Raw genomic sequence first — 24,715 nt, 5'->3', positions numbered from 1 at the left:
GCAGATAGCCTCCATGCACATGCACCCTGAAGATAGCAGATAGCCTCCATGTACACACCCACCCACCTACACACACACAGACACCCACCCATACCCACAAAATCTATCACTGCAGAGTTCTGTACTATTTCATTCCATTGCTCCTTCAGTTGTGTGTCCATTGTTTAAGCCCCACACCCTGGCTGTTCCCCTGCCCAGACAGTGCTCAGTGCACACACCCCTACCCCCAGACACCCCCCCACCCACCCCCCACCCCCACGTACACGCACTGCTCCTTCAGTTGTGTGTCTATGGTTTAAGCCCCCCACCCTGGCTGTTCCCCTGCCCCGACAGTGCTCAGTACACACACACCCACCCCCAGACACCCACACCCAGTCATCCCCACCCCACACACACGTACACGCACTGCTCCTTCAGTTGTGTGTCTATTGTTTAAGCCTCACACCCTGGCTGTTCTCCTGCCCCGACAGTGCTCAGTCAAGACAACATCAGAGGTAGGTAGTGTGGTGGAAGTATTTGTCATGTACAGTCTTCTAACACATTTACAAAGCACTCACTACGTTCACACTTGAACAATCATCATAATAACAAGCAAAATGTACAGGTGCTCATGTCTACAGTCACAGTAGTAGAACATACATCCCTACCACACTCTATCTATAAGATATAGCAAATCTGTAAGGTTAAAAAAAATAATAGTCTTGGTTCTCAGGCTCCGCTTGCATTATCATAAAATCTGACGCATTTTTGTTTACATTTCCATTTTCAAAAATATAAAAAATCTTAAAATATCCCCCATCTCAAACACACGACCCAAGCAGTGAAATGCTACAACACTTAAGAACATGATTTTGCCGAATTAACTGTCAACAAAATCTTGTTACATACTAGCTTGAACAACGACACAAAAACAAAACAAACACTGCCCACTCGCACCATATTTACAAAAGCCATTGCCTGAGAACCAATCCTTTTATTTTTATAAGCCAAAACTACAATCATATACAACTACAAGCCCATATAAACCCATCCCCCAGCATCTCCACAACAAATATAAATATATATGCTATAAAACAAATATTTCACTATATACATTAAATATGCGTAACATCTTCAGACAGCGTTTCACATGGATGCATGGTTTGAAACAGCTTCTGAAACACGCATGATGAAGTTCCACACAGGCTGAGAAAGTAGTTTTCCTTCAGCAGTTAAGAAAATAAGTTTTTTTATTTTCTTTGAACAGTTTGAAACAAATTCTGTGCTGAAATGTGACCATGTACAAAGTTACCATGGCAACCAGAAATCAGTGTCTCATGACCCTCCAACAAGCAAACAGGTACGATAGTCTGTCACTATCATCTGAAGATGCCAATGCCAGAGGGCCTCATTTACAAGAAAAAGACCAAAATTACATGAACTCCAAATGTCTGTAACCGACTGAGGTAAAAGTATGTGGAAGAGAATACATGTTCCCAGGGGCGGATCCTGGATTTAAGAAAAGAACGGGGACGGGTGGATCCATTCGGGCCATTTGTAACCTTGGTGGGGTTGGGTTGACTACCCAAAAGATCACAAACAATGGTATGTAAACCATTATTAATAAGAAGAAGTACTTTACGGATAATAACTTCTGGCTGATTGCACATGGTGATATTTCGATGTAGATGCGGTGTAAGTATCTGCATAAAAAAGGTTGCCGTATGCAATAATCCAGAAGTTATTATCCAAGTTGTACGTTTTCTTACTTACTCACCAACTTCTAGAATGCCAATCAAACAGTAAATCATTGTGAATGTTACTTTAACAACCAAATCAGGATGTTATCTTGGTGGGATTGTATTTTCACTTCAAAAAGGGGTCCCCCCATCCCCCCTCTGGACCTGCCACTGCATGTTCCCATCCTGCAGTTGTGTCTATTCTGACGACACGTAGACAGGCTCCATCATAAAGGGAGGGAGAGAAGCGGGGTGACGACATGCAGGTATGTTTATTCACGTGAGCAGGATCTGTCATAACGTGAGGGAGAGGTAGGACGGCATGTTGGTGCTAGTCAGGCTGGAGTTCTCCGACAGCGCACGACGGAACTGTTCCCTCTTCCAGCCATAGATGATGCAGTTAAAGAATCCCTGGAGTGGTCCCAGCAACGCCTGGAACCATTGATTGACAGAAACATTACACCAACAATTCTCGCGTGAACACTATGAGCCGTATCCAGCTAGTTTGTTTGTTTGTTTGTTTATTTGATGTTTAACGCCGCACTCAGCAATATTCCAGCTATATGACAGTGCTCTGTAAATAATCGAGCCTGGACCAGACAATCCAGTGATTGTCATCATGAGCATCGATCAACGCAATTGGGATATGAGGACATGGATCAACCAGCTAGTTTACGGTTCATTTTGAGGATGTCATTCACATTGGGTACTGATAGTCTTCATTGGCTATTCAATACGTTTTTACTCTCTTGGGTCTATCAGGTTTTCTAAATCAAGAAAAAGGTTATCTTTACAATCATTCCACTTCTATGCTGTTTTATTAATTGGGTTCGGTGATTCAGTTCGTACATGTTATGTTAATACACCGCTTATCAGAAGGTTTGTTTACTGGATACTGGGAGGACACAGGTCGTCCTTTCAGTTGCCCAAGGACAAACCCATGAAGATCCGGGTTAGATTAGGTCTTCAGCAACCCATGCTTGCCGTAAAAGGTGACTTTGCTTGTTGTAAGAGACGACTTACAGGCTCAGGAGGTCAGACTCACTGACTTGGTTGATGCATGTCATCGTATCCCAAATGCATGGGTCAACGCTCATGATGTCAATCACTGGATTGTCTGGTAGAGACTTGATTATTTACAGAATACCTTCATATAGCTTGACTATTGCAGAGTGCGGCGTTAAACAACTATCAAACAAACAAACCACATGTCCTGGGACCAGCGGACTAATGGCTGTGTCGACTCATGCAAGTTTGTTCAACCAATCAACACTACCAACAAAGGAAGAAGGGTGCAAGCTGCAGGATCAAGTGAGGGGAAGGGGTTGTTTAGAGGAAGCAGAAGAGTGTTTGACACCTGGCCCAAGTTCCACAATGCGATCTCAGAGCCACAACTATCATAGGCCTATGTTAAAATATGGGAGTTACGATCGTGTTAGTGCTATGACTATTGTAGGCCTATGTTAAAGTATGGGAGTTTCGATCGTCGTAGAGCTATGACTATTGTAAGCCTATGTTAAAGTATGGGAGTTTCGATTGTCGTAGGGCTATGACTATTGTAGGCCTATGTTAAAGTATGGGAGTTACAATCGTGTTAGTGCTACGACTATCGTAGGCCTATGTTAAAGTATGGGAGTTACAATCGTGTTAGTGCTATGACTATCGTAGGCCTATGTTAAAGTATGGGAGTTACGATCGTCATAGCGCCATGATTGCTTTGTGGAACAGGGCCCTGCCGCATCACTTTACAAAGATTTGCAATCACAGAACTCTTGTACAAGTCTCACCTGCAGCACGTACAGCCAGAAGTAGCGCTTCATGGTGAAGTCTGACTGGAAGGATACGATTCCTAGGATGAGGGCTGAAACACAATGGAAGCAATCAACCAGAGAGCCACAGGTACAGAAGCTCACCTTTACCATTACCTGAAGCAGACTAACCACTGCCTGATCATGGAAACGCCAAACCGAGTCACATGCATCAGACACATGCAACTGAACAGTGAAGTGTGGGAATGATTTAAATCTGGAGGAATATCTCAGTTTTCTTCAAGTAGGTGTAATTAGGTGAATTGTATTGCTACATCGTCACCTCTACTCACTGGGTAGCCAGCAACACAGGAAAGCTGACTGGTACAGCACTGCTTTCCTCCTCACAGTGGACTCCTCCTGGCGCTGGTGGAAGGTGTACAGGCCTGCGGGTCAGAGTGAGTGAGTGAGTCAGTCAATTGTACTTTCGATATAACATGGCACGGCAGCATAATGTGGAAGTAAAGACTGAAGTGACACTGAACCCCTATGGAGAAACCAGTGAGCATGTGTATGGTACGGACAAATCAGGAACCACAATCAGAGAAATCTTGGATTTATATCATAGGATTCTGGCATGCCCAAAGGAGGTAACTCTGCAAAGCTATTAGTGGTGTCTCTGAATACTGCGTAGGATTGTTACTGTGGATGGTAGAACATCTCATAGATGTGACTAAGCTGTGTTCATTCACTCACTCATCCACAACAATCATTCCCTCACTCACTCTACAACAGGCATTCATTCATTCACTCACTCACTCACTCACTCTACAACACTCACTCAACAGAGCGTTGAAGATCGAGGATTCACTGGATTGTCTAGACTATTAATTACAGACCACTGTCATATAGCTGGAATATTGCTGCGTGTGGTGTTAAACAACAAACAAACAAACTACAAACAAACTGTACAACACCCTCACTCTCACACACTCCCCTCTACACATCCATCACAGACAACTGACCTCTCCGCATGGACACCTGTTTGAAGGCTCGGGCGATGCACACGTACAGGAACTGGAGACAGAACACATCCTCATATTAGTAACATCACCTTTATCATTTAAATAACCTGAAACGTGTTTGCAAGTACTTTAAACAAGTAGACAGTCACTGCCTTTTCTAGATGCCCTGTGAACCATTATATACCACCACACATTTGCAGTAACACCCATCAAACAAATCAAACCAGATCAAACCACATTGCCGCTTGCCAACACATGGAGGAACATGCAGGGGACACAACTCTGTATTTACAATGTTGGAGAGGAAGTAAGACAGAGGAAGGAAGACAGGGGACACAACTCAGTACTTACAATGTTGGAGAGGAAGTATGACAGGGGTAACAACTCTGTACTTACGATGTTGGAGAGGAAGTATGACAGGGGACACATCTCTGTACTTACAATGTTGGAGAGGAAGTATGACAGGGGACACATCTCTGTACTTACAATGTTGGAGAGGAAGTATGACAGGGGTAACAACTCTGTACTTACGATGTTTGAGAGGAAGACTGCAATGAGAGGGATGAGGAACACCAGCTTGTATGCGAGATGCCAAGATGTGCCGTTCTCCACATGCGACTGAAACACAAGGACATGGCATTGTGAGGATTCAGGCAGCTCAAGCTGAAGTGTCACAAGAAGAACAATATGATGGACTGAGTCAATGAGTGAGTGAATATTCATTCCAGCTACAAGCTTCACTGACCAGAATAACACACAATCAATCCAGTTACTCTGACTGATCATCCAACCCAGTGTCCGGGTATCTGTTCCAACCCACCAAAAGGAATAAAAAGACTCACCCAGCAAGGATTATCTTGAGTGTAGTGGAAGACCGGCAAACATCTGGAAGACGCAAACACTAGACACTGTACATACAACATGCGGATGATATACTTGGAGATTACATAGTCCCTCTGTGTTTACTGTGAAAACATCATCTTACATGGGGGGGCACGGGTAAGCCCAGTCGTCTAAGGCGCTGCGATTCGCTGTGAAGAGTTGCGTCCCGTGGACACGCCAGAAACCTATGATTGTGGGTTTGAATCCCTCTTCGCCCTAATTATGTTTCTAGGTTTGTCAGCACCATACCCGTGCTTGAGGGTTTCAACAAAGTGGTAAACGTCTGAGACCTGCATCACTTCGGGCTTTCCTCCCACATTAAGCTGACACGCCGAGATATAACTGTAATACTGTTAAAAGCGGCATTAAACACAACTCACTCACTCATCTTACATGGCATGAGAACAAAAGCAGTGCATCTGCACTGTACTTCACCTAGACATAGATTTTTTAAATCATTTTTAACCAAAAACTAACAACAAAGTCTTACTGACTTGAACAAAGGAAGACGTAATCATTTGAAGGAAAATAAATGCCAAAGTTCATCAGTAAACCAGTTTCACCGAGCTGACAATGACTACTGAGAGAAATTATTGGCACATGGTTAAAGTGTAAACAGTGGACATGGTTGATCAAATTCATAAGATGGCAAGAAAGGGGATATATATATACACACACTTCTAACCATGCTTAATACATATAAAACAAGCGTATGGTTGACAAAGTCATCTATATCCCCCGCCCATTTTAACACGTTATGGTCCCAAACCAGGTAACTGACCCAACATTTCTCTTAGCCCATGGCAAAATAGCTGCAATGGAAATTGTAAAATAAACATTTCTAAAACTCCTTTATATCAAATGGCAGTAGTTCAGTATGCGCTTTATATATAGACATGCAATGTTTGGCAAGGAAATATTTAACAGTTTAATTGTTATACTCCTTAAGTAAACCAATCCTATATTAAAACTTAAATCCAATTTGTTGTCATGGAAACAAAAACAATAAAAAAAATTCTAAAAGTACTATATATCAAAAGGCACCATTTCAGTATGTGCCTGGTAAACATGCAAAGTTTTGTAAGAAAGTATTTAACGTTTTTTGAGTTACACTCTAGAAACGAACACCACCACTGCAGAACCTAAGTCCAACTTGTTGCCATGGAAACGTATTAAATAAAAATTTAAAAAACTCCTAAATAGCAAAAGGCACCAGTTCAGTATGTGTCTGGTAAACATGCAAAGTTTTGTAAGAACTTATTTAATGGTTTTTGAGTTAGGATCTGGAAATGAACAGCACCCTCATAGAACTTAAGTCCAACTTGTTGCCATGGAAACGTAAAAAATAAAAATTTAGAAAATTATTAAATAGCAAAAGGCACCAGTTCAGTATGTGCCTAGTAGACATGCAAAGCTTTGTAAGAAAGTATTTAATGGTTTCTGAGATATTCGGCACGCATGCACGCACGGAACCCATTTCTATATCCCCCCCGTCAACTTCGTTGGGGCGGGGGATAATAATGTTTAATACATTTTGAAAAAAGCAGTGGAATAGGCCATTTATAGGCATTCCAGTACAACAGCCAGTTTGGAAATAGAATACCAGGACTCACGTGGAACACTCATGTGGGATGAGTTTAGCGTAGGAGGCGTTCGCTGGTCCGGTGTCATCAGAGGTCACCCAGTGCGTGAACACCAGCAGAACAATCCCACCGGCTAGCGGCACCACCCTGCACAACACAGACAGCATCTTCATGATGACGATGACAGAATATGGATGATGAACTTTTGATTTGAAATGTGGCATTTGTACAGCAGCCTTTTAGGGTCAAATCTTTTTTTCTTGAAATGTTCAAGGAAAAAATATATAAAACAAATGGCCCTAAATTTCTTCCGTACAATTGCCACTTTACAGGAGGAATTTCAATCACATTGGTAGGGGTCATCTCAAAAGTCTGATCAGATTGAAAACAATCTTCCCGAAGCAAGAGGTCTGTAAAAGTCAAGTTTTCACCCTTGACGAACTAGATTAGAATTTCTGGTCTCGATCGTAGCGTCACCAGTGACTATTACAAGTTAAGTCGCTTCTATGTCCCTCCTATTGACCAATCAGATTCCACCTCTCTTATCACTTGCATTTGCTTCAAACAAAATGGTGGTGCCCAATCGAGACAATCTGATCGATAATCAAGATCTTTATTGTCATAAAACAGGTCTTACTTCGCGAAGTGCATTAAATCACATGAGCACTTTGATTAAAAATATGAAAAGACTTGGAATACATATGCTAAATGGATGGTACACAAGCCTTGCAAATCCTGCAATCAACTGAAATCTGTATGGCAGTTTTCGAACCGGATGTCAATTTCATAACGCAATTTTGATTGTACAACATGGTACAATGCAAGTCCAGCCAAAATATAAATCCTTTATTCTTGCCTTTTATAGTCAGTTATAAACCTCAGAGTGTTCATTTGTATTGATCGTTAGGTTTCTTCAAACTTGAGAAAGACCCACATGAGGTTTTACTGGCGTAGAAAACCCGAGACTTACTGTGGAAGACCCGGGGACTTGATTTTCATCGTTATAAAAAGTTACATATTTCAGATCAAGTCCCTGGGTCTTCCACAGTAAGTCCCCCCAAAAACCCCGCAATACTAGATTTTCTTCACTCTAATTTAAGTTGACATTTACAATGATATTCTTTGCAGGCCCCATTTTTAGTTTTTGTTTGTGTGAGAAATAAATCGTCACCTTCCTCTCTCTCCCACCTGTAGTCGTCACTCAACATAGCTCACGGATGTGTTTATAGTCTCGTTATATCGCATATATAGATCCTCATTATTGCGTATTAGAATTAACTTTGTTGGTTTATAAGGCAGATAAAACACTGGGTCCTACCCGCCCGACCCGAGTACCCGAGTTACCCGTCCCAGCCCTACTGGGGAACTATTGTAATTGGAAGATTCGTGGGGTATGAGACTCACCAAGCCACAGCATAGATGAGATGCATGAAACTGTAGCTCACAACTGTTCTCTGCAAAGAAAAACACAATATCATAACTGGGGTCGGCCCATCGGCCCGTGGCCAGTTAAAATTACAAAGGGCTTGCTGAAAAATAAAGTAGATGGCCCGTCTGACTAGTCCAAATTTCACCCCTTCTCCGTGCATGTTAATTTTTATAATTGAATCATCTCGGTAGAATGACAACCGACAAGTCGTTGTAATATGTACAACAACTTTTAGGTTTACTTTTAAATCATTAGAAATGAGGTACATGGAAGCCGTGATTTAATCTCGGAGTGCAGGAAAAAAACGTTTTAGGGGTGAGAAGTTTTAATATTTTCCGGGGACTTCGAGGTGGCGTCACGATCTCAGCTTCGTCCACTTCACGGCCTCCGCCATTTAGTTGTGGGCCAGTTAGTTTGGAGAAGGCTTTGTAACTTTAAAAGGAGCAAGTCCTGCTGGCTACATACAAATTTGGTGTTAGTGATTACTATTGAATGTTGCGTCATCCATGTGCATCTAGTAGGGTGAGAGACTGAAAGAGTGAGTGGGTGAGCGTTGTTTAATATTTCAGCTGTAACCTGTCAATAATCTGAATCAACCAAACCAGTAGTAGACAGCTTGAACAACCATCCATGGCATGGAATCAACCAATTTCGTGTGTTTAGCTATCAATCCACTCTTACGAGAAATGTTTTCTAATGGGGCCATATATGTTGAGAGGAGTTATGACAGTGGAGGAGACAGGGAGATGTGAGGAGGGATGGGAACGTACCTGCTGGTCTCTGGAGGAACTGATGAATCCATTGTGGAGGCGTTTCCTGACCCTCAGAAAAGCCTCCAGAGCATACGAGAGAGTCAAGAACAGTGTGCTGATGTAAAAACCCTGTAGACAGATGACAGACACATGTAGTGCCATTGACAGAAAGCATTACTCCTATAAACAAGCATGAAATACTCGTATCCCCGCCAATATGACATGTCCGGTTGTTCACCACTAGACCTATCTACTAGACCTATCTATGTGCCAAGTTTGGTTTAGATAGCTCTCATGGTTTTTGTGTTCTGCTCCAGGAACAAACAAAGATGACAGACGGGAGGACTGAAGGACGGACAGCACCCATTCCTATATCCCCCTTCCACTTCATGGCAGGGGATAATAATATCAACACCACATCTAGTATTGCTAGTCATATCCTATTACTGAAAGCAACGTATAATTTGCATCAACATTTAGCGTCACGGCTCTGACTTGAACTTCAATTGGTAAGTTATGCCTGTGCACAAAGTGATTTTAACATTCTCCTGTACTATAACATGGTTGTGAAATGGCAGGCTGGGTGGACTTACAAACTGGGCCTGAAGCTCAAGACAACATAGACTGGTCCTGTGTTTCAGGACAACGAGACCCGGGCAGGAGACCCATAAGTAGTGCCTGTCTATCTTCAAAGTTACGTGCCTGCATTCAGGCATCATAAATATTGAAAAACCACAAAATCTAAGACAAATCATGTCTTGATTCAGTTGAAATAATGCAAACAATTACTTGAGAATCTACAAGAATTTATAATAAACCTGTATACATAACTAGTCTTAAAATTATCTGTCAGATAGTCGGGCAGGGAGGAAATTTTTATGCAGCCCAAAAGAAAAGTTACTAGCCACAGGCGGGCAGGCAGGCAGTTATTTCAGACACTGATTTCAGGGCAACATAGACTGGGCCAGTATAGGCTCAGACAGAGCTGACATTCAAAATGGCTGACTATTGCTGCTCACCGTCATGACCGCCGTGACGTAATCACAGGGGCCACAGCTGCCAGGGTAGTTGGCGACGTTGTTCAGGAACATGATGGTGCTGGAGAAGAAGAACAGCGACGCCAGCAAATCCGCTATAGACAGCTGGAAGATGGGATACACCTGAAGACAAAGAACAGACATGCAGCCGATCTAGGCCCCGTTCCATAAAGCGATCATAGCACTACGCCTATTGCAAGTGAGTGAGTGAGTGAGTTTGGTTTAACGACGCTTTTAACAGTATTCCAGTTATATCGCGGCGTGTCAGCTTAATGCGGGAGGAAAGCTCGAGGTGATGCAGATCTCAGACGTTTACCACTTTGGTGAAACCAACGAGCACGGGTATAGTGCTGACAAACCTAGAAACATAATCGGGACGAACCGGCATTCAAACCCACAATCAAAGGTTTCTGGCGTGCCCAAGCGACGCAACTCTGCACAGCGAATCGCGGCGCCTTAGAAAACTAGGCCACCTGTGCCCCCTCCTATTTAAAGTCTATATTAAAGTATGGGAGTTAAGGTCATCTCCGCGTTAAGATCCCTTTGTGGATTGTGACCCTGCTACAGACAGATGAGGGGGTGGGTGAGTGAGTTTTTGTTTGTTGATTGTTACCGCACTCAGTAGCATTCCAGCTATATGACGGTGTTCTGTAATTAATCTAGGACCTGACAATCCAGTGTTTGACATCATGATCATCGCAATTGGAATATGATGACACGCATCAACAAAGTCAGCGAGCAGGACTACCTTAAACTCAACTATATTTTTTTAGTCTCAAGAGTAAACGGAGTGATTTGATCGGTCGTCATCTTCCATTGATCTTATAGGAATTAAGGTGTTACTTAGTTTACTCTCTTACCTCGCGAAGATCAATGTAACTTGCACGTGTGCCATCTTGGCAATGGAAATCACACCTGATCTGCTATAGACAGATGGAAGATGAGAAAAAACACTCACCTCGGAGAAACATATCTTCCTGTGAAAGACTGAGCATAGAATAATTGATCCCGCACCAAGGGCACTGCAACAGAAGACAAGATTGAGAATAATGATTACTGCAGTGGGTTACTACACATTGTTTGTTTGGAAGTTTGTTTGTTGTTAAACACCACACTCAGCAATGTTCCAGCTTTATGATGACAGTCTGTAAATAATCAAGTCTGGGCCAGAGAAACCAGTGATTGATGTTCTGAACATCGATGCATCCACCAGTCGATGCATCTCTCAAGTCAGTGAGAGTGGCCACCCGATCCTGTAAGTTGCCACGAGAAGCATAGTTGCCCCTTACCACAAGCATGGGTTGCTGAAGCCCTATTCTACCCGGGATCATCACGGAGACCTACACCCATCGACACCTCGATGTAGGTAAATTCTGTACACCACCCAAATAACAAACAGTTCACCCTAATCTGCAAATGTTACTGCAGCAGTAACCATGGTTACCATTGCTGACATCACCACCAGGGACATTACTGTCTGTACAGAAGCACAAGCGGTCTAAATGTTAGTCTGTAGCCATGGTAACCACAGCATACACAAAAAATACCTTGGAAGCAGAGTTCGAAATAAGAGCCTGTCCATAGGCCCCTGGCAGGTAGAGTTCACCCCGGGCCAGTAGTTTCACATTTGTGTGGGTTCTCATGGCCTGCATTTAGTTATTTTCTATTTCAAACACTGAGCCCAAACACATTAGTCGACGAAGTGCCATGATTTAAACATATTTAATTTAACAATATATAGGTAAACAAGGGAATTGCTTGTGTTATCACTGCTCCAAGACACATAAAACATGATACATTAATACATCACTGTGCTAATGTCACAAAGGAGTAAGCATGTTGGTAAAAATGCATTTCAGTTCAAACCATAAAGCAGTGTTCTCGCTGACTATTGAAACTGCCAGTCCTCCCTAATTTTTGTCAGTCCCAACTTTCAACAAATGAGAAAACACATGAAAATTACCTGGTTTTAATTCTTTTGAGACTAAATCTCTACAAATATATATTTAACCTTGAAGCAAAGTGAAATCTTATTTAATAGCACTAAAAATAGACTCCCAGATGGCAACTGACAAGCTGACTTCGTTCGAAAAATATACCTATATGAATATCGCTGACGTTTTGTTCAACAACAAAGATTTATAAATACTGGCAGTACCATGAATTACCTATCTAATTTTACCAGTAAAAAAATGGTAAACGTGAAGTGAAATGGGGTTTAAAGCAGCGTCCAAGATTATTGCAGTTATATAGCGACGTGCTTGCATGTTTGCAAGGCTGCTTCTACTAGGGATACCATGCCGCAGTTTGACATGGATACCCCACAGTATACCGACCCCGAGCTGACCAGTCCTTGTTTTAGCCCCTTAATGCTGAGGCCAGGCAGGGCAACAACAAGTATTATCTTTTAACGTCTTTTGGTATGACCGCTCTCCAGGCGGACACTCTACCACTAGACCACGGAAATGGGCCAAAGTAAAATAAATTTGTACGTTGAGTACACGTGATTTCATGTTAGAGGCCTGTTGAACAGGTTCCAGGACTCACCTGAGTGATGATGTGATCACATTGACCGTGGCAATTACATTCATCTGAAACAATATAAGGAAATACATGTTATTACAATAACATCAAGGGGCAGTTGGGTAGGCTAGTGGTTAAAGCGTTCACTCATCACGCCGAAGTAGGCTAGTGGTTAAAGCGTTCACTCGTCACGGCGCAGGTAGGCTAGTGGTTAAAGCATTCACTAGTCACGCCGAAGGTAGGCTAGTGGTTAAAGCGTTCACTCGTCACGGCAAAGGTAGGCTAGTGGTTAAAGCGTTCACTCGTCACGGCGAAGGTAGGCTAGTGGTTAAAGTGTTCACTCGTCACGGTGCAGGTAGGCTAGTGGTTAAAGCATTCACTAGTCACGCCGAAGGTTCGGCTAGTGGTTAAAGCGTTCACTCGTCACGGCGAAGGTAGGCTAGTGGTTAAAGCGTTCACTCGTCACGGTGCAGGTAGGCTAGTGGTTAAAGCATTCACTAGTCACGCCGAAGGTAGGCTAGTGGTTAAAGCGTTCACTCGTCACGGCAAAGGTAGGCTAGTGGTTAAAGCGTTCACTCGTCACGGCAAAGGTAGGCTAGTGGTTAAAGCGTTCACTCGTCACGGCGAAGGTAGGCTAGTGGTTAAAGCATTCACTAGTCACGGCGCAGGTAGGCTAGTGGTTAAAGCGTTCACTCGTCACGGTGCAGGTAGGCTAGTGGTTAAAGCGTTCACTCGTCACGGTGCAGGTAGGCTAGTGGTTAAAGCGTTCACTCGTCACGCCGAAGGTAGGCTAGTGGTTAAAGCGTTCACTCGTCACGCCGAAGGTAGGCTAGTGGTTTAAGCGTTCACTCGTCACGGCGAAGACCTGGGTTCTATTCCTGACATTGGTACAATGTGTGAAGCCCATTTCATGATTTCTGCTGTCCACCACCATGATATTGCTGGAATATTGCTAAAAGCGGCATAACACGATACTCACTTACAATAACATCGTTGCCTAATATTTTTCGGCTTGGGAAAGTTAGAACACGTCCTAATCTTGATGATATACTCACAACCAAAAGAAACGGAAACATAGAAACATAGAGATATATGGACGTTAAGAAGAGATGTGTACCACTTAATGACAAAACTAACAATAAGTCAAGTGTTACCCCAGTGTCTTTATTCTCATCACAATATGCTGCACACGATTTCCAGAGTTTACACGCTAATCAAATGGTGCTTCTCGAGTCATGGATCTATGACGTCACATGTGATGCGTTCATGAGTGTCGACGGTTCACACAACATAACGGTATGTTCATTTGTGCATCAAACTTATCTAATATCTCTTGAATATAAGTAATTCTTTATATATTAATCAACATATATAGTATTTGTGTTTCTTTTGTCAGTGAGTATATACTATTTAAAACTAAAAGAAGTTATGGGCAACCTGATTCTTTTTGGCACGACAGACAAGCTATAGCAAACATAAAAGAATAGGGTGGCCCTTTACTTATTTTGAGTAGTATAACTAGTATACTATGGCGTGTTGCAATATGGTACATGAGTTGTACTATGACTGTACTGATATACGATTCTATACAATGCTGTATAATTAGGCGATAAACCAACTGTATTTTGAAAATTGAAGCTGTTTTCAATGGTCTAACTGTAGACTAGATACCTCTCATTTTAATTTGGAACAGACTGCTTTATTGTTTATCAGCAGCTTTCATCAGACAGCATGGGGTCCTTCATGTTCACAAACTGCTGAGTCTGCACATTCCTGGTATACATTGTACCTGGGCTTCGCCTAATGGCTGCTGTTACCATGGTAATACAGAGTAATCATGGTAATACAATGACTGACATCATCACATACAATATGTACATCAGACTTGACATTGCAAGCCTTACACTACCTAGCCTCAGTTATTCAACCTTACAGATCCCCAACTCTCTGAATGCATGAGCAACCAATGCTGCAGATGCATCAAGAACGAACATTGTTCTTGACACAAGCAACCAGTGTTCCTGTTTACCGGTAATGACCAACTTTTTACTGGTAAAATTAGGCTTGGACCGGTAATTCATGTGACTGCCAGTAAATAGAGTACCTGGTAAATTTTTGTTGTTGAACAAAACATCGGTGGTTTTCATATAAGTTTTTTCAACGAAATCAGCTTGTTTGTCACCATCAGGATTTCACCTTGTCAATTTTAGTGCAAGGAAATAACATTCTCTTTGAGGTTAAATATATATTTGTAGCCAGTTTGTCTCGAAATATTTTTGAAAAAAGAGAAAATTGTGACTGAACTTTTGTGAATGATGTGTAAATCAAACAAAGTTACTTTGGTGATGATGTCATTAAATTGAACATGATGTTGATGGAATTAAAACCAGGTAATTTTCATACGTTTTACTATTTGTTGAAAGTTGGGACTGACATAAATTAGGGGGGACTGGTAATTTTCAGACTGGCAGTTTCAAAAGCTGAAAAAACCCCAGTTTTGTCATCTGGCCCCGTGTCACACTTGAGAAACAACCGTATCCAATGCATGCTTTTCCTTTTTTGATTTCAACTTGAGGAATGTCAAGGACCATGATGCAACATAGTGACATAGATGTGTCAACCCTCCCTCCCTCGCCAGACACAAGTCCCAGTTTCTGACTTCACCCGGCCATCACATCCCCCTGTCACAGTCTACAACTTTTAGACAATAAAACAAAACTGGCATGGGAACAGTTAGTAGATATCTGAACTCATAATGCCTTCTAAATGTATTATGTCAGCAATTTTCATGGTGTTATGCTGACAGTCAAGTGAGATCATGATGACATATTTATGCAAGTTTTGTTTGTTTGTTGTTTAGCGCTGCACTCAGCAATATTACAGCTATATGGCGTTCTGTAAATAATCGAGTCTCGACCAAACAATCCAGTGATTGATATCATGAGCATCAATCCACACAAGTGGGTTACGATGACATGCATCAACCAAGTCAGCAAGCCTGTACACCCAATCACGTTAGTCCCCTGTTACAACAAGTACAGTTGCTTTTTACGGCAAGCATGGGTTGCTGAAGACCTGTTCTACCCTGGATCTTCATGGGTGGTGACACAATCAATGTTTGTCTGTAGGACGTCCACGCAGTGGACCAGTGACAGTGTGGTGGGCATCCACAACTTCAGTAACGTGCAGATTGCTAGTAGTGGATTCCCTCTGATCAACCCACATACAGGACACAGTGGGTCCCCTCCAGAGGCAAAGGCATTAACTGACTATAAAAGTCCAGTTTTCACACTTGCTGGAATTATGGAGTTACATTTTGGCTGGACAAATGAGTCTATGCACAGTCCAATCAAAATCGTTAAACGAACTAGACATCTGGTACTTAAACAACATGGATTTCAACGACAGCAGGATCTGCAAAGCATGTGTACCGCCAACTTGGCGTCGACAGATGGAAATCTTTTCATGTTTTTAATCAAGGTGCTCAAGTGATTTGATTCACTGTGCGTGGCAAGACCCATTTTATTACAATATATATCTTGATTGTCAATCAGATCAACTTTACTGGGCGCCGCCATTCTATTTCAAGCAAATGCAAGGACATAACTCGTAATAGCCACTGGTTGCCCTACGATCGAGCCCGGAAATTCAAGCCTAATCGCAAGGGTGGAAACTGGACTTTTATAGTCAGTCGGGATGATGGTAAAAGTTACAAAGACAATGAAAGTTCACATAAGGGTTGATGTCTCTTTGGGCGTACGCACAGTACACGTTATAGAATTTCCATCCCAGGTACTCTTACTTCCTGAATGTATATTACTGGCTATTGAGGTTTTTGTTTTAAAAAGAAATGGGGCCTGTTTTAGGGGATGTAGTTCAATAAACAAAGTATGGCCAGCATTTATGCAAGAGACAGTGAGTACACTACTACTAGTGAGGCTTGCAGTATCCAAGAACAAGATATTCTACAAGCAGATAATATTAGTTATGGTGTCTTTAGTTGCCGTATACGGTGTCATATTAGCGATTAGGTTAGCAGAAAAATATTGGGCGAGGCTAGTTTATTATGCCCAAAGTTTACACTCTCTGGTATCCATATTGCACATTTCATGTCAAAACTTGACACTTACAACCGTATGTTGACATTAAAGGTCAAAGGGAATATCAGGTATATTGTGATGATTTTTGTCATTTCAACACTGGTAGATTTATTGTGATTTTGTTCTTTCAACACTAGACATGATAGAATATGATTACATCACGTGTGCTATATCAAGTATACATGCTATAGTTAATCTTGTATATCATATATATATATACATGTATACATATATTACAAAGCTTACTGTCATTCAACACCAGTGAGTGTATTTTGACACTGACTGTTGTTTCAACACTATGTCCGGAGTACATCAAGTCTAAACCATGTACACAATTACACGTGGCACATACATCGTACAGATCAAAATGTCCAGGCCAGCATATCCCTCTATACACTGATGCACATTATGTTAACTGCGGGAATTTATCATCTCCACAGCTGTCACACAAACAGTTTTACTTCAAACAACAATATCAATATAAGAGACACCAACAATACAATAGGACTACACAGAGGTTCATACATTATAACAATCATTTTTCAGTCAAAAGCCCACTGTCATGTTGAGACAACAGCTCACATAGAGAACAGATTTATCATGTGTTGTCGTCAATTTGTTGTTCATACAGTTTGGCCCTCACTCTATGAAGGTTCATAATCCAATGAACTCACACAAAGTGAAAGTCAATTCTTATAATTTTTTATCACAATTTCTTACCTCAAAGGATGTAGGCTAAGATCTAAACACAATTTTATTTAGTACGTATGACTTCATGTTTACACTGACAGCCAAACAACAACCAGCTATATCGCGGAATAAAATAGTTCCCCAAAAAGAGAGGTGACATGAGTGAATGGATGCAGAACTTGCTCTTCAGAAACATCTTACGCAACACATGTGTTCATATAATATCCCCATTAGATGAGAAAGGTCTGTAATGAACTACCTCAGTAAGTCAGTCACAATGACAGCGCGTCGTAATACATCTTCATCAAGTACAAGGCGTCAAAATGGCCGACATGATAAACGTGACGGGAGGATTTCCGAAGTTGTTAATGAACCTGTCGCGGTTACATGTGTTAGTCATCATTGATCAACTGACCGATTATTAAAAGGTGATTAAAGATGCGTCAAACAGACACCAAGGTAGATTCGTAGATTGCTGGAGACAGTCACTGTCAGCCTAGACACAGATCGAGTCGATACTGACGATAGTTTGGATGTGCATTTTTTCGTTTGTTCATTAGGATGGGCTGTAGCGAGGAAATTCGTAAACAATCATGCAGTCAAGCTCTCTTACGTTTCTCAATGTATACTGAATTGCTGAGACCAAGATTAAAGGTTCTAAATTATCAGAAATAATGCTTATGTATGTTTTCGTGCTAGGGAATTCCCAGGGGTTTCCCCAGGAATGTGGAAGTAGTCCGTCAGTGTTTACGTCATTTCAAGAACACGGTCTCGTGAAAAGCGTATGAACGTCAAATTGTGTCGTTCATACACTTATGAATGTCAATTTCGCGGTCATGTGACTGACAAAAGCCATATATCGTGTAAACGTCAAATTAAAAAATCATTCCAACTTGTCTTACGCACATCTTCCCGGGGCAAGAGTGTCCTCTAACCTATATCATTATGAAAGTCTAGTTTTTACCCTCGCCATTTCAAGCTGTCTTTTCTGTGCTCTACACAGGGTGGTGCCACGATAGATGCCAAAAACGTGCTTCCCCACTAATGTGGGGAATCAAACCCAGGTCTTCGGTGTGATGAGTGAACACTTTAACCACTAGCCTACCCCACCGCCCGTGGGAAGAGAAGGGGAGTAATGCACTTTACCAGGCTCAATTTTTTGGATTTCAGTAAACACCACGTGGAGGATCGAACTCACATTGCCAGCTTGAAGCTAACCTAAGCTAATTTGAGAACACTTTACCACAAGATCATGGGCTCTATCACACATTGTCAGTGCTTGTTTATCAAGTGATCAGCACCTGATTGTTTAGCCATTTTCTCCAGCAGCTGGATAAAAACTGCATGGATTTTCCACACATTACATTTGATTAATTCATTAAAACATACATGGGAACAACAATATTACTTGTTTTAACTGTTTAAAATACTGGCTATGGGCCAGCAGCAAACAAAGCTAGGCCACTTAGCTGGAGATCATGGGGACATGCAGTACCTCAGCTTCCTGCATGGTACCCCAGCAGGATTTATGTCATGAGCAATGAGTTGGCTTAAAACACTGGCTGATGATAATAACATCAATTATGATCGGGTTAAGTGAGTCAGTGAGTGAGTGAGTATGGTTTTACACCGCTTTTAGCAATATTCTAGCAATATCACGGCGGGGGACACCAGAAATGGGCTTCACACGATCGGGTTAAGTGAGTGAGTGAGTGAGTATGGTTTTACACCGCTTTTAGCAATATTCCAGCAATATCACGGCGGGGGACACCAGAAATGGGCTTCACACGATCAGGTTAAGTGTCATATAAGGGGCATTACCCTGAATTTAAAAACAAGCAATTTGTTATTAACACATACATTTAAAATTTATGATACAGACCAATTCATGTCAAGAATCTTAGAATGACATGCTCGCTTAAGTGTGAAAAAAGAATCTTTCAGATTTACCATGATGTCATGTGAATCCCTTGTGAATTGCAAAGCCCACAGTCAAGTAAAATATGCTTGCCGGTGAACCTTTCATCACAAGGGATATACTTAGGAAGCTCTTCCTCATCTGTTTTAAGCAGATATTGGTGGGTAAACCAACTGTGGCCAATACAACATCATCCTTAACAACTTCATCATGTCTTGGCTGACAACCCAAGCAGGTACATTGGTCAGTTGTTACCTTTGGGGTCCAAATAATTAATGAGCGTTATAGATGATCAGCGGTTTAACGAAGGTTGAGTCGTAGGTGGTAGATGACCAACAAAACAGTATACATGCTCTGCCTACGTAACACGATCTACGTTGCACGTTTCAGGGTTTCAAAAAAGATTAGAATAGAAGTTATTTAAAAAAACAAACAAACATATTGTATCCCTTCAGGTGATTAAGCAGGTAGAGAGATCTAGATCTATAACAAACTTGGTCAATAAAAGTATGAAATTTGATATAAAACATCACTAGCCATGACGATTTACCATTTAAAATGTATTTCCTGCTCTCAAAGGCATTGTTTTATATGCAGAGATTAAGGTTACCGTGTGTATTTCCTCGTAAACTAAGCCGGAACTAGCAATCAACTGTGCACACGTTTCCTCCCAATCTACTGTCGATTCAGGTAAAACGTACCCTGTGATATCACTTTAAAGAAATTTGATGCAATGGTCGGAAGACATTGTATCTGAAATTATTATTTTATCAGGAATAATATATTCCAATATCATGTTAATTTAGCTGCAGCTTCCACCATATATACTTAAAATTATAAGAATCACAAGCGTAGCAGTTTGGTACAGATTGTATGCAGGATAATTTTTGACGTATGGAACGATTTGAACCAGTCACCATAGGGACTTCCTGCGCTACATGTATTTCGATTGAGAAAACGTTATGTTGACATTTAATAGTCAAACTGCCTCAAATATAACTTTTAGCGGGTCATGATATGGCATTTATGATGTGTATCCATTCTCTTGCAACTAAAGTTCGTTTCAAGGCGTCAATAGCGGTAATCTGACCGTGGTTGCTGTTAATAACGGTGAGTTGTGCGATATACCGATCACTTTGCAAACGATTTCGCCGAAATTATTGTAAACTTTATTGAATGAAATTTTGAATATAATTAAAAAATATATATTGCAAACATTAGTCCAGATAAACAATGAACATTTTTTTTTATTACCAGATATTATAATAATAGGATTAATATGCGTACTTCAGATCGGATTTGTTTACTGGTATTTCCGGTGTTGCGTGATCGCGGTGATCAGCTGATAATGTCTTCTGAGATAGGGGAAAACATCGTGTCATTGGAAAACTTGAGTTTATTGAAAATTTTGGGAGCCATGCATTACCGCACGCTATAACCGAGTTAGCCCTATATTGAAGCGAGCAATAACGAGGGAACACTGTATTTAAATCTATTTAAGCCATGTAAGCTGCAGTGATGTGTGGTTGAATTCTGATTTTAAGAGGTAGAACCAGGTTTGACAACTTTCTAAACAGGTTTTCATTTTGAGGGTTGAAAACACAATTGCATGCTGGGTTTGACAGATCGGAATTGCAGTTTAGTGATGTATTGACGTGGCAGTTTAATGTGTTGTTTGAGTGAAGCTTCATCAGCCTCCACATACAAACTGGTCAAGGGACCAAGTCCTAAAAGTTCCTAGACATAGCCTGAGGCATTGGTGGTGTATAGTGTACAATTTTTCCAAATTGCTTTTGCAGGCTTCACCATAGACAATAGCACCATAATCTAATATAGACAGTATAAATGACCTGTACAAGTGAAGGAGGAGGGTTGTCTGATCCCCTCCCAACGCCTGTGCCAGATAACCATCGGTCAATTGTCATGGACCATTATCATTTGACGGATAGAAATGTTAAGCAAGGCATCATGTTTCAGAATGTCATGATTAAAAGTAAATAATATAGATTAATTCGGCTTAGGACATCAATTCTAATGACTAATGAAATGCTCTCATAAAGTTTTGGGTCATTCTGAGAATGTACAGTACAAATATTGTCCTGTTTTCTATCAGAATTTTCAGCGTCATGTGCCCTTATTATTGTTCATGACACGATAATATTATCATCAAATCATACATTTTCTTTTGCGATTACTTGCACTATAACAAGGAGTGTGGGGTCATACAGAAGTTGTATATACACAGATGATGGCTTGTTTTTAGGATACAGTTGTCTTTTATAAGTGAATGAGGAGGTTACAGTTATTCATGTGATTAGCAAGAAAACTATGAATGTTTCTTAAGAGTCTGAAAACCCATAACACAGGGATAAATGTTGTATTAATGCATTAATTTAGGGAAAAGGCGGCAAAAGTGGTGGACATGTGCCCATTCCTTTTGTCTTTTCAGACAATAAAATATGTTTAAAAATATAAAATTTTAATGTCTTATGTTAAACATGCTGTTTGAACAAATACATTTTGCAGCATTTTTATGGGGTTTTTTTTATGTTTACAGGCGTCACACTCACTACATGCACCCATTTTTTCATGAAACGGACCACACTCTTCGAGGTCTATGTGCCCTTGGGCCCTCCTTAAAACAATCCTAGGTTTATCACGGGATCAGAGCTACAGATAAGCTGCGTATTTGCGTAAAATACCCCCCAAACCACTCAAAACCAAATTACTTTCAATTAACTTGTGTACAGACACGCATGTATTAAACGAAAAACTCAAATGTATAGAGTGATGGATAGATGAGTGAAAAAATATTGGTTACCCAATGTAAAATGTAATGAACCAATTAAAATAGAAACCTTCGAGTAAAAACTCAAATGCTCAAAAAATTATCTCGAGCTCTGCTGGATTAAAAAAACAACAATGCACAGCCATCAAAAATCATAATTGAAATTCTGCGCAGCACGTGTCTTTGTATCATACTTCCTGTATCCAAGGTAAACGTTGTCAGGAGCTATAAGTATAATGACTTAGTCAAGCACTTTTCTTATTGGATATTTATGGCCAGATATATCATGATATATATTCATCTCTGATTTGCTGCTTTGGTTAATTCGCCATTTTTGTTTATTTTACTTATTGACATTTGCCATTGACAAATGACATATCTTGGGTCCAAGTAATTGACCTGTATACAGCCTTTTTATGTGTCAAAACCACCTCCCATTCGGGATTTGAAACTTTTCACAAGTCGAGCGCTGCGCCTTCTGGCACTTTCCCATCATATATTTAATGTTTTGTAAGAATGTGAGATGACGGTCAAAAAGGAGGCCGAGAATTTTGCCACTTCTACCACCTTGATAGGAGTACCATCTTAACATAAATCTGGATCCTTGTACGGTTTAAATTTACGATGAGAGTGAATGGTTTGTTTTGGAGTTAGAAAACTAGAAGCCATTTTCATTGGCCCATTTTTGAATTTTGTTACGACATAGTTGTAGCTGTCTTTCTATCGTATGCATATTCTTACCACAAGAAATGTTGTTGATCAGACAGAGTAGTGCCAACTCGTTGAAATTGTATGTTCTATAATAACTGAGATATGAAGTGAAGTAATCTATCCCACAATCCAAATCTTTCATAAAATACCATGTTTCCATGTTGTATCATATGCCTTCTCCAGGTCAAAAAGATTGAAACAGTATGTTGTTTGTTGACAATGGAGTTTTTTATAATTGATTCTGGATGTCACTTAGAGGTTCCAATTCCAGACTTAATGATTGTTGACCCTGCGTTCAATGGTTCTACAAACACAGCTAGTTAATGATATTGTACAGTAGCTGGATGGAATCTTTGAACGGACAAAAGTGAAAGATTTGGTGATAGTCGGTTTCAACCACACCATCCTTTCTGACAGTCAATCGCTTCCCAGCTACGATGGACTGTTGGACAAGTTCTTGAAGCAGGGTTTCATGCGACGCAGACATGTGCATCCAGTATACACAAATGTATAGAATGGATGAAGAAAAAATACATTTGCATCCTGTGGGAGACACAATAATGTTCCATGTACTAAATTCTTGACAAGAAACATAAACTGCCTGAAATTAAAGTAATTACTAGATCTTAAAGTACAGTATACGACACCATTTCGTTAATTTACAGTACCCTCATATTTCCTGTAAGGTAACCCTTGAAATTAGTAATTGGTGTATGTAAAAAAAGCATATATACTACCACATAAATCGTTCTTATTATTATTAAAAAGAGAGGTGCCATTTTCGCCAAATGAGGTGCTGTTGTTTCATCTGAGAAATCCGTGACGTTTTGCTGAAGTGCCGTTTTAGCCTGCACCAAGATATCCTAGTACACTGTATCATCCAAAATTGCAATTAGGTCAACATTATCATTATTATCATGGTCATTCTGACTTTTTACCTGTGGTCGTTATGACATCAGTTGTGGCTGTTTTGACTATGGGTTTGTAGCTATTTTGACATTTTTTGTGACCGTCTTGACTTTTCAGTTTTGAGGCCGTTCTGACATTAGGCAGTTTTGACTACAACCTGTCCCCACGGAGTCGTCGAAACATGAAGTGAACGTGTTACCAGTTTGTTATTACCTCAAGTTTTGGTAGCAAAATTATGACAAGTATGTATATAGGTAGGGGAATTATCTGGGAGTACAGCGATATAAACTTTTCAGTCACAAACCCACGGGAAACTATTTTTTATTTAAATCTCGGGAAAACGAGGTAATCTACCACCGCAGTTAAAGATGGTGTTACTGTCAGCACCTCTTTCAGTCAGAGATCGAATGTGTGAATATTAACATAACACTTTAAATACATTTATATCAGCATTCGAAAGTTCTCGTTCCTAGCCCTACATATTTGTACAGTTCATGAACGAAATATACGTTTTTGACAGGTCGTCATTGAAAACCCTTCTGTATTCGTGCACTGACCTACATGGCTAAACAAATGTAACACACATTCTACTTTAACGGTAGGTCAGTTAATTCAATATCGAAATTAAATATCCTAACACCAACCTCGTCATCGGTGAGCAAACCGTCGCTGGTATAATTTGTTGAGTTCATCTCGCAAACTAGGAAACTTTTCCTGCTTTCCCACACAGGAACCTACTCGGCTATGACCACACGTGACTTCGTCTGAAATTACCGAAAGATGGCGCTAAGGTTTATTTATTTCTCGTTCACGTGGTATCAATAATTGGTATCGTCTTTGCTGTCCACAAATACAAGTAGAAACCATAACAAATTAATAGTAAGTATATTACCAAACTATAT

General features: G+C 40.7%; 1 protein-coding gene across 1 annotated transcript; it reads right to left on the bottom strand.

Moving 5' to 3' along the window:
• Window positions 1-376: 376 nt before the first annotated feature.
• On the bottom strand, window positions 377-24,572 carry LOC139445322 (transmembrane protein 116-like). Its single transcript, XM_071226444.1, has 13 exons — window positions 24,458-24,572; window positions 12,722-12,765; window positions 11,133-11,196; window positions 10,157-10,297; window positions 9,156-9,266; window positions 8,361-8,410; window positions 6,987-7,103; window positions 5,334-5,376; window positions 5,023-5,109; window positions 4,492-4,543; window positions 3,820-3,912; window positions 3,506-3,579; window positions 377-2,150 (listed from the first exon to the last, which is right to left on the bottom strand). The coding sequence occupies exons 1-13, from the start codon at window positions 24,503-24,505 to the stop codon at window positions 2,013-2,015; spliced, it is 1,062 nt and encodes a 353-aa protein (XP_071082545.1). The 5' UTR covers window positions 24,506-24,572; the 3' UTR covers window positions 377-2,012.
• Between the last annotated feature and the right edge of the window lie 143 nt (window positions 24,573-24,715).

This window comes from Haliotis cracherodii, unplaced genomic scaffold (genome assembly GCF_022045235.1).
Source record: "Haliotis cracherodii isolate W230 unplaced genomic scaffold, xgHalCrac1.p SCAF_6, whole genome shotgun sequence".
Classification (NCBI taxonomy): Eukaryota; Metazoa; Mollusca; class Gastropoda; order Lepetellida; family Haliotidae; genus Haliotis; species Haliotis cracherodii.
This window is presented reverse-complemented; position numbering and strand designations above follow the sequence as displayed.

Coding starts and splice junctions, on each gene's coding strand:
- LOC139445322 (XM_071226444.1), bottom strand. CDS start 24,505: ATGAACTCAACAAATTATACCAGCGACGGTTTGCTCACCGATGACGAG. Junction 8,411..9,155: donor GTTCCTCCAGAGACCAGCAG/GTACGTTCCCAT, acceptor TTTTCTTTGCAG/AGAACAGTTGTGAGCTACAG. Junction 7,104..8,360: donor CTCATCTATGCTGTGGCTTG/GTGAGTCTCATA, acceptor TGTGTTGTGCAG/GGTGGTGCCGCTAGCCGGTG.